The sequence below is a fragment of the Pteropus vampyrus genome, unplaced genomic scaffold, assembly GCF_000151845.1.
Source record: "Pteropus vampyrus isolate Shadow unplaced genomic scaffold, Pvam_2.0 Scaffold146, whole genome shotgun sequence".
Taxonomy (NCBI): domain Eukaryota; kingdom Metazoa; phylum Chordata; class Mammalia; order Chiroptera; family Pteropodidae; genus Pteropus; species Pteropus vampyrus.
Genome location: NW_011888927.1, coordinates 4,716,209 through 4,727,161, shown reverse-complemented (window position 1 = coordinate 4,727,161; position 10,953 = coordinate 4,716,209). Strand labels below are relative to the sequence as shown.

General features: G+C 37.0%; 1 protein-coding gene across 2 annotated transcripts in view; it reads right to left on the bottom strand.

The window, feature by feature from the left end:
- Positions 1-2,910: 2,910 nt before the first annotated feature.
- Positions 2,911-10,953, bottom strand: part of ANKRD44 (ankyrin repeat domain 44) — a 183,062-nt gene continuing 175,019 nt past the window's right edge. For both annotated transcript variants that reach the window (XM_023535992.1, XM_011369231.2), the window contains exons 25-27: positions 10,653-10,735; positions 9,505-9,596; positions 2,911-7,179 (exon numbers count right to left, since the gene is read on the bottom strand). In XM_023535992.1, the coding sequence (XP_023391760.1) occupies positions 6,932-7,179; positions 9,505-9,596; positions 10,653-10,735 (423 nt within the window). In that variant the 3' untranslated portion in view covers positions 2,911-6,931. The remainder of the gene's footprint in view (positions 7,180-9,504; positions 9,597-10,652; positions 10,736-10,953) is intronic.

The following is a 10,953-nucleotide window of genomic DNA, read 5'->3' as shown; positions in this document are numbered from 1 at the left end:
TCTGAGCTTAAATGTTTGTAATTCTTAACTGTAAGATATAAAGTTCTCAGATGTGCTGGGTGCTTTATCAACTGAATATAAACACAGGTAAGTTTTTTAGGTGCTAAGTACTGCTTCAATATTTTTACTTTTGAAAATTATAAAATTCTCCTAGAATTTAAATATACTTAGTTAAATTGTCACTTAAAAGTAGAATATGATATCCTAGAAATTGTCTGCCAGTGCCTAGAAAACCATGTGAGACAATAGTGCTGTTTGCAGATCTTGCTATGTGACAGTGGGTCAAGAGCAGGGCTTCCCCACCTGTGAAAGAAATACAATCATTCCTTGCTTAAGACAAAGAATGTACATGTGTACGCATGCATGTGTGTGTTTAATAACAAAAGGATTAAGTATTTGTCTCAAATCCATGAGCACTTTTCTTCGCTCACCTGCATGTGATCTCTCTTGGAAAAATCCACAACCAGGGAGCATGTATGCAGAATCGCTTCTGAAGTTCTTTTCCTTAAGCTTGTAAGTGCTCTTTACAAGTGAATATGTATTTAGAGCATGTTTATGTAATTCCTTGTGCAAACAGATTGTAAAGTATGGCTTGCTTCACAAATAATAAATTGATGAAGAAATGATTCAGACACAAGAGGAGAGGAAGTAGATGAATGGTGAAAAGGGGGAGATTGGCGTCGAGGGTGCCATAGTGGCACACTGGGCCGGGTGGGACATAAATGTTAGTATAGTAAATGTTAGTAGCAACCCCTCCTGCCCCATCATTGCGCTAGCCACAAATGCCCATACATTTCCAATCATCCCCTGGAGTGCCTGAATTAATGAATGGCATGGCCATTATCTGTGCTGCTTTATATTTTACAGCAAATGTACCCTCAGTATGAAATTTGCTAAAAAGACAATCCATACAGCACTTTTACCCACAATATTTTTATGTTATATTAATAGCCTTTTAGCTTCATGCCTTTGTGCCTTGCAAGCTAATTCTGGAACACATTATATTAAGTGAGGAATAGATATACAGGATTCTTCATCTACTGAGTGGAACTAGAGAGAGGGATCCTTTGACAAGCATTTTGAAGACAAAGAGCCACATCAATGTTCAACATTATAATTACTGCAGTGGAGGCCATTATCTCCTTTCTGCTTGCTTAGGAGAGCACGCGTTAAATTAGGGGGTCCCTATGTTTTTCTTGAAAGAGTAAAGTTAGGAAGTCAAGTAACAATTCCCTTAGCAATGACTGGGAAGAAGTTATCCTAACAAAATGTTATACTCTGGAAGGACACTGTGTTAGACCCAGTGTGGCAAACAGTTTCTAAAATGTCTCTTTGTGATTCCTGCCTCCTGGTATTACACCCTTGGCAATCTCCTTCCTTTGCAAATAGGTTGGACCTAGTACTGGCTTCTAATGAATAGCATATGAGAGAAATGATGGAATGTCACTTTGAATTTCAGTTAAAATGCTGTGCGGTCTTGCTCTTTGTCTCTCTGGCGTTTCTTAGCTTCTTGCTTTCATGAAGCAAGCTACTAGTGGAAAGGCCCATTTGGCAAGGAACAGAGGGCAACCAACAGCCATCGTGGAAAGGCCCATTTGGCAAGGAACAGAGGACAACCAACAGCCATCGAGGAACTAAAACTCTCATTCCAAAACTCAATGAAGACTCCTGCCAACAACCATTTGAGTGAGTTTTGAAATGAATCTTGCCCTGGTCAACACCATGACTATAGCCTGTGACAGAAGACCCAACTAAACAATGCCTGGACTCCTGACTCACAGGAATTGTGAGATAATAAATATTTGTTGTTTTTACTTACTAAGTTTTGGTGTACTTTGTTACATAGCATTAGATTACTAATATATCCCGGTCTGCTCTAAACTACAGAATCATACTCACCTGTGGTATGATTCACGCTTTACAATCTTCAAGAATGAAAAGCACTCAGATATGAATATTTGAATAAGGACAGAGCAGAGCGCAAAACCTCTGAACAGCTCTAGCAAAAAACAAAAACAAAAAACACAAAAGCCCACAAAACATTATTCGGCAGGATGGCATAGACGATAGAACATCTATAGGCACAAGTTGTATATTCAGATCATTAATTATACAAATTACATAACTTCTCTGGAATTCAGTTTCTTCATGAAAAAGATGAATGGGATTGGGCTAGACAGTAAGAACTGCTAACATTCAATGACAATGTGATTTGAGGAACTCAGCAAAGCCCCACCCCAAAATTTCTTTCTCATCAGCTGGAAACTTCACATTAGAAATTTGTTCCTTAGTGCTCCTAGGTGCTGTACTTGAAATTACAATTCGGGGGAGAAATTCTGAATGGTGAGATGGAGAGAAAATTCTACAGATATCTTTAAGAATAGAAACAGTTGAAAGGTAGTGGTGGCAGCAACAAAAATAACCATGGTTGATTTCACAATTTTGAGGACCTAGTAGGCTTCCTCCTTTCTGATATATGTGATCTATACAATTAATCACATTTCCCCTCTTACCTGAATGCAAGGAAGCTTAGAGCAAACTCAAGTTCAGTCATAGCCACTGTGTAAAGTTTTATGGTTTCCATATTTGTTTGTATTCTTTTTCCCTGTCTTAATTTTTTTCTAATTCTAGTTCATCACATATCTTTTGTTGCAAGGCAGCTCAAATCCTTTATGGAAAGAGTCGAAGGCATAAATAAAGATAATCAACACAAATACATGTTTGAAATTTTTTCTCTAATTGTGATGATAGAAATAGAAATAGCAAATCTGGAGATGCACTTCTATCTTGATAATTTGTTTTCAAAATTTAAAGCTAATTTGGTTTTGGTGGGGGGGACAAAGATTTAAATTAGCAGAATAACTGGCAAAATTATTATAAATTGGAAAAATTAAAGACAGCACAAATTGCTACAATATTTGTACCGTTTTTATTTGTAAAAATAACCATCTGAATGCATTTCCATTTTATATTACAGTTAAGTACTTCATTACATTATTAGCATTCAGTAGTTGAAAAGTATTAAACTGTGCTTGAGAAGATTCAGATTGGTTCAAAGTCATTCACTGAACTGAAAGTCATTTTACTCATTTTTACAGTCATGACATTTACCAGAGTCATTCAACTCTAGTTTACATAAGAAAACATTACAGACAAAATCCCACTGAAATCATCAAACAATATTTTATGCTGTTACAAATATGTTATGCAAAATATAACACTGGCACCAGATTTGTATCATCGTGCTTTGCAAAGATATATTGCACATGCTAAAGCATAAAATATGTAGACAAACTACCAAACAAAGATATTTGCATTGAATTTTTAGATCACTGCATAAGAAACGAATAGAATTACATTTTGTATACACACTCAGATTGTCACTATCTTAAAACGCTTTTCCCCTATAACACTGACCTATGGTTTACAGTTTTGTAAGAAGAAAGCATTTTAGCACTGCAAAACTCAAACAACTGCTATAGAAAACTTCAGCATTTTCATTTATTTAAAAGCAGGTAAAAGGGGAAATAGGAAAAAAGACACTTTATACATTCAAAGAAAGGTCGAAATGAAAACTCACTGGTATTATATTGCTCTGATAACACTCAAATGAAAAAATACAAAACGTTTCACAGAACATTTCCAGACTATACAAATATAAAAAGGCACTCTAACTTCATATTACAAGACAAAAAAGGGGATGAGTTCTTCAACCAATGCAACAGATAAGCAAACCAAGTTGCTCAACAGTACAAATAATAACTAGTGCAGCAAATCCATTTGATGTTCCTGTTCTAATTTAATAATAAAATAATAAATCAAGCAGCTGTTTACTGCCTAAAGTACCAAAACATACGATGGTGCCCTTTTAGTAGTGATAAATAGAAATCCCCTGAGCTATTCACTGTAGAATCATAGCAGATTTTAGGCAATTTGGAGATAGTAATGTATTTACCAAGGATAGGCAGACACTGGCGAATAGGTTAAGTGCAAAGAAACATGATCCCTGTGGCTGTGGTTAAAATACAGTTCTAAAAATAACACATCCAGGTAAAAGCACTAAACAACTAAGACTCCATGAAAAGCACAATGTTTTACGGTTTTTTTCTTAGAAAGCTATGTTGCAAATCTAATTTTATTTCTAAGAGATGTACTTGAAAAAACAGAACTCAGAGTTTTTAAAGTCATTTCTTAAAGAAAAAAAAATTGCTCTTAGTGGGGAGGGAGAAAGAGGAGAGATTGGTTCAATGAACAGTTCATAGTGAGCATGATTTCATTTTGTTCCTTTGTCCCCCTCCTTTCTATCAGTAAGACAGGGGGGAAAGTCAAAACTTAGCTCCGTGGAGATAATGTCGCAGGGCCGTCAATGCTTTGCTGCAACGCTCCTTGTTCTCTGTGCTACTCTACAGGAAAAATGTTAACATCGCTTCACCATTAAAACAGGCATTTCATTTCCTGCTTTAAACGCCGACTGAGCGAGATTTCCATTCACTTCTAGAAAAAGACACCGCAGTATATCATGCTTCTTCAGTGTTGGATCTCCCTCATTTTCAGTGATTTGGTAAAGATAAGGTCATTATTGCTCATTAGCAATTTATCTACTTTAAAAAATTCATCTTCTCTAAACAAACGAAAAGGACAGAGGAAGAAGGAGAACAAAACAGCGAGAATTAAAATACAATGTTTGTGGTGTTAAAATTTTTCAGTGAAATTACTACCAATTCTATAAGTCTTCTGAACAAGTTCTCATTTGTGAAGAGCCCAACATGAGTTTTTAATTAAATCCAGGATATTAAAAGAGTAAGATTAAAATCTTTTATAGTTAGATGAAAAGTATAATACAGTATCTGTATTTGATCCAGACATGATAGAACACTGTTTTAAAAATATCTCACATACACTCTGAAATAGAAATTTCCAGAGTGAAAATGGAACTGATTATAAAATGGTCAGAGAATATCACTCTAATACAACATGCTTCTTTCCTGTCTCTTCCTCAAATGGAAAATAGCACTTGAGCTGGTGATTTTATTTCTCTTCTTGGTACATGTGCCCACACACCGATATAGTTTCCCATTAGGTTTCTGGGACCATGTGAGATTTCAGTGTATTTAGGGTAATTTCTGTTTCTTTCTTCTGGCCACCTTTGTGCATATGATCCACTATGTGCTTCAGTTTATATTTGGCAAAAGAGCCTCGTCTGGCATAAGGACTCCATGTGTCTTCTAAGTTCTAAGTTGGCTACAGACCGGAGCTGGGAGATGGTTGTCGTACCCCTCTCCAATCAAGGTGGGAAAGGTCCTGAAGGTCAGCTGGAAACCTTAGCAGTGGAAATGCCGGGGGTGGCCCCAGGACTGCTGGCTAGCCCAGGAGGGCCCTGTGTGTTTTTCTGCTTTTTGTTATTCCAAGTAAGACACATAGCAATTAAAAGAGAGAACAAACAAAGGATGTTTCCTTGGCATTTGTTTCATTTCAAATAAATATAACCACATTTACATCAAAAGTATATCAACATTTTCTCTACTTTGGCAAAAAAATAAGCGGTGGTCAACACATCATCAGTTACAAATGTTAAGCCATCAACTAGAAATCTCTGTCATAAGAAATATAAAATAGAACAAAGACTGTTACGCAAAGAGATTACATTTTTAACTACATAGAAAAGCTACTTCAGTCCTCACTTTCATTTTGAAGGAAAACAATTTAAATCTTCCATTTTAGATTGAAGCGTTTTGGTCCTCAGGTATAGCTGCTTGATGAACTACAGACATATATATGCGTGTGTGTATGTGCATAATTTTTAAACAGTCTTATTCTTCTTTTTGTATAGCTATTCCAGATGCGGAACGGGGTCCATTTGACCTAGAAGCTTTGGCAGAGGGAGCAGACACAGTATTCACTATGTTGATTTTACCATCAAGCAACTATCAATTGGCTTTAATTTCCACATCACCCATTTCTACCTCCTGCTTTCATTCTCTTTGTTCCCGTTTGCAGTCCCACTTTTACTTACTTGGCATGACCTTAACTGAGAAGCTCATTGAACGTTTTGCTATTGATGAACAATGCTGACAGTCCTGATGTTTTTAAAAGGTTAGTATTTTGATTTAAGGATGAATCAATAAAGGGTAGTTTCATATTAAACTTGCATATGTCTCAAAGTTTTGGTACAATACAATTTTCACCTGAAATGTTATTAGATAGATTTGGATTCAATCACTCCAAATAAGTGAAAATAAGTCACAGGCTTGTTAGGGGGAGCACTGGGTGCCATATTTGTTAAATGAGAAAAGCAAATTCAGTTTTCGAATTTTTCCCTTCATCTGGCAACTTTAACAAGTAACCTTGGAAAGAAGTTCTGGATATTTAAATGTTTACTGTAGAGAGGATATGAATAATTAGACTCTCTTAAAAACATTATTACAGGCATTATTACTGAAGATGAACACTTTTACCTTTGGCTTCTAGTGAGGAAGTAAACATCAAAGTGAGAAGAGGTTTGAGGCATTCCCTATTCATCCCTTCTCTCCCCTCCCAGGGGACATGAATGTCACATTGATATACTTCTGAGAACTCACTGCCAAGTGAGTACATGAAAAAAAACCTTTACAGGGAACAGTTCCCTCTCGGTGCATTATCCCCAAAGAAAAGAATCAAGTGCATTTTTTATTCCTTACTTAAAATGAGAGGTAGACTTTCACAGAAGTATCTTAGAGCTAAAGAAAACGTGAAACAAATTAAAATTGGGGCCCATCTGTGTGAGTGCTTTGCCCTACAGCCTAGCTGCCCTCCCTTGGTTTGATTAACTCTTCCTCTACTGGCTTCTGGAAGCTCGGGCCCATAATACTTGAACACAATGTAAACCTGGAATTCAAGCTTCTTTCCCTTTCTCCAACATGGTTGATCAAGGAAAGCCTTCTACAGTCCAAAGTCAGAATGTTTCCGAATCAGAATCATTTTCATTGTACCCGTCCTCCGAGCCTACGTTGTTACTGCACAGGCTAACCATGCTACCCAGATTGGAGAGGGTTGTTCTGTTCAAATTGTCTTTTTTAAAACAAACGAAGTTGACAGCCGTCATTGTACTGGAAGGAGAAAAAGGCATCATGGTAGCCAAAATGAGGGCCAGGCAGTCAGCCACATCTCTGTTAGGAGCGCAAGCCAGGGCCGGGGTATGACCTGGGCGTAAATGCAGACAAGGCAGTGGTTAGTCCGAGAAGTCCAGAGGCGGCATGAGCATTCCACAGTACATCCCAACGACCTCACACGCGGAGATGTATGTCGAGTTAGAAAACATGCCAGGCAAAAGGAAGAGTTACTTCCCACAAGTCATGCTAGGGGTGAGGCTAGAGGGGACGGGAGGGAGAGACAATGTATCGAGGGTTTTTTTTTTGTTGTTGTTGTTTTTTCAGCTTACATGACAGTGAAAAGCACGACATTATCTGAAGTTAGGCAGAATTCTAGTCTTCATCTAGTGAACAGAAACACGAGGGGTGAGGGTGGGACACAAATCCACAAAAAACAGCAACAGGACAACCAGGAAGGTGTTTCCACACGCACACCATGCGCCTCAGGCTTGGGCCAGAGCTCTCTCATTCTGAGAACAATGACTTTCCATTGTAGGCAATTGTGTGCCGGATCAGAAAAGATAGTAAAAATCAGATGTCTGTAAAAGTTGAGTCACGCAGCTTTGTCACTTTATATTACGTATATACCAGTTGACTGGTTCTAGAAAAATGGAATCATTTGAGTAGATCGGACATAGAAAAACACGGGTTGCTTGTAATTAAATATGTACTATCATTTAAAAGAAACTTAATAGAATTTAAAAAGAATAGCAATACGGCCAACCAAAGTCCTAAATCCTAAATGTAACAGATGTGGGAAAATTGCTATGGTTGACATATAGTTGTGTCATTCTCTCCCATTTAGACTTGATGGGTCCGTCCAGAAGGGAAAGCTATCTCGATGAATAAAACAGGTTCCGTGGGGAGATAAATGCATTCTTTGATGTAATTACTATTTTATTCTACCTTGAATCTACCAGTCTGAAACGGTTAGCCAGTCCTCTCTGCTGGCCGAAGTTCCTACTACTACTTATTCATTTTTTCAGAGGAACTGGCTCAATAAAACTTAACTTTTGTTGTTTTATTTATCAGCACTTGACCTCATTCTGCTTCCTGCTTTGCTCTCCTTAACAGATTATTTCTTCTCTGGTATAGAAGCAAACAAGAATGGACAGATATCATAACATTCTGTTCCACAAAACTCTGTGATGAGTAAAGGAATTATGATTTTAATGCTGTACAAAATTGCCCCAAATGTTCCCAGGCTTATGGAATGCAGCTAGTCACTGAGACAGGCCATAGTTCTCTGGCCCAAGGTCACTATTGACTGGATGAACCTCAGCTGTATCTGACTTATACGAGAGAAGCAAAACTATTGCAATCTGGTCTCTTTAGTCATTTTGGAGAAAAATCGTGGGCTTCTGCATGCCAACCATAAAGTATATAATGGCGATAAGAGGGTGAGGGAAGTGTGGCGGGAAAATCAAGGGGATGGAGTAATAGAAAACTTTTTGCACCTCCTAGATGAGTCATGTTGGGGACAGAGCAGGGTACATGCTAGGATAAATGGGGCTGCAAAACCAAAACTAATAGGAGTTAGCTAATGATGTCATATGGCGCTTACTTCTGAGAAATAGGCATGAGCTGCTAATTCCAATACCTGTAATAAGCAGTTAATTGAGTTACGTCAATACATTTTATTATACTTTAATTAAATGCCACAATTAGTGCCACATTTAAAAAATTACTTAATTCATAAATATCCAGAAGTTCCTCTTTTGCTCCCCAAAATTAATATGCAGTGTGCTTAAAATGGCAGTTTAATACCATTCTAGTATTCATTAGCTTTCAAAATTTCTTAGGAAGCAGAGTAGAAAGCTTCTGTTAAGAGTTAGTTCATTTAGAAAAGAAGTGTTACATAGATCAAGAGATGTTTCAAGCCTAGACATTAATTTATAAATTTTATTCATGTTCCCCAAATAGCCATACCGGGAATATGAGTTCTGATCTGTTCTTTTAAAAAAGAAGTTTGATCTCAGAATGAACTGAAATACAGAGACCTGGTTTTTATTTGAGCCCTTGAGCATGCACTAATAATGTGTAATCCCTAATTCTTCAGCGTATGCAGTCAGAAGAGTGAATGCCAAGTTGAAACGATTTAGAGTGTCTAAAATATTTTAACTACCACGCTGAGGAGTTAGAGACCAGCTGCTGACATTACATGCAAAATGGAAGGCACTGGTGGGCTACAGGTAGACTATGTGTTTTACAAAGACAGACAGGACAAATTATCCTTGTTTGTTTTCTCACACACAGGGAACTTCCAAGGGGGAGAGAATTTTTACTGCCTTTTCAACTAGCTCCTATATTTCTCATTTCCTCTAGCTTCACAGCATAGGGAAAGTACCTACAGTAATTGTTTACTTTTTCCACTTACCGTTTTCATCTACAGCGAGGACACAGGCCCCTTTGGCCAGCAGCTCTTCAACTACTACCTTCAAGCCATTGCGTGCAGCAACGTGGAGGGGTCTAAAAAAAGAACACTGAGCATCAACTGTGATACATATATTTGTGTGAGAATGTGTCATTTGGGTAGCCTGTGTTGTTAAAAGGAAAAAAGTACTTAAGAATCTACAAATAGTATATGAACATTTTTACTTTAAAAAAAAAAAAAGTTTTGTTGACTAGATCTTTTCCAGGTGCTAATGATCCAACTGTTTTTCCATGTTGGCCCAGATTTCTCTGCAGATATTATAAATACTCTGCATCTCAAACAACCTTAATGACAGTATATGGAAAGCCAGAGGAAGAACTCAAGCTCTGGTGTGTTTTCTAGAAGGTACGTTACCCTTTGATACCTATCCCTGCAGTTGCATCACTGTTTCAAAAGTTCATCAGTAAGACTGGTTAATATGACCCACATATATAATCTCAAACCTCCTTGCTATTCCTATATGCACTAAATGACATTTTACTGAATTTAAAAAACCTGAAAGAGTAAATGTCAAACCCACTATATTCTGCTATATATTACTTAAGAATCTTAGTGAAAAAATTCTAATATTCCTTTGCCCTTAAAACAAATGCCTAATTTCCTAAAATAGAAAATGAAGCAGCTTTTAGATCTTTCGCACTGAGGATGACGCTGAATTACATTAAAATATAATTAAGACAAATAGCTTAGAAACTCTTCAGATATATTCTGGGAACCTGATTTGTAAAACTGTCATTTTCCAGTAAGAATACATAATGCTAACATTTATACAAATAGTTTCCCCAAATATGTCAGCCCATAAGATTTTCTAACCACCTACTAAATTTATAATATTATCATAGAAATATCGGCAAAGAAAAATACAGATCTCACAAACTTCTAAGAAGGCACATCAAAATAAACATTCTAACTAAAAATGTTTAGCATGGTCAGCATTTGTAGGTATGTGATTAAACTTCATAAAGAAGAAGTCGGTCTGTGTCTTTCACCAGTGTTCCCCAGCTTTGCCTGGCACAAAGCAATCCCTTAATATTTGTTGAATAAATGACTCTGAATCTGGGTCTGAGTCAAACTTTAGTAGTCACACTTACGTCTGCAGTGCGTTATTTTTTGCATTAATAAGGCTCTCGTCTTGTATCTTGTCAAGTATTAACAAGGCACATTTTTCATGACCCTAATACAAAAAAAAAAAAAAAAAAAAAAAACGTAGGAAAGGGCAAGTAACCTTGGAAAGAAGTTCTGGATATTTAAATGTTTACTGTAGAGAGGATATGAATAATTAGACTCTCTTAAAAACATTATTACAGGCATTATTACTGAAGATGAACACTTTTACCTTTGGCTTCTAGTGAGGAAGTAAACATCAAAGTGAGAAGAGGTTTGAGGCATTCC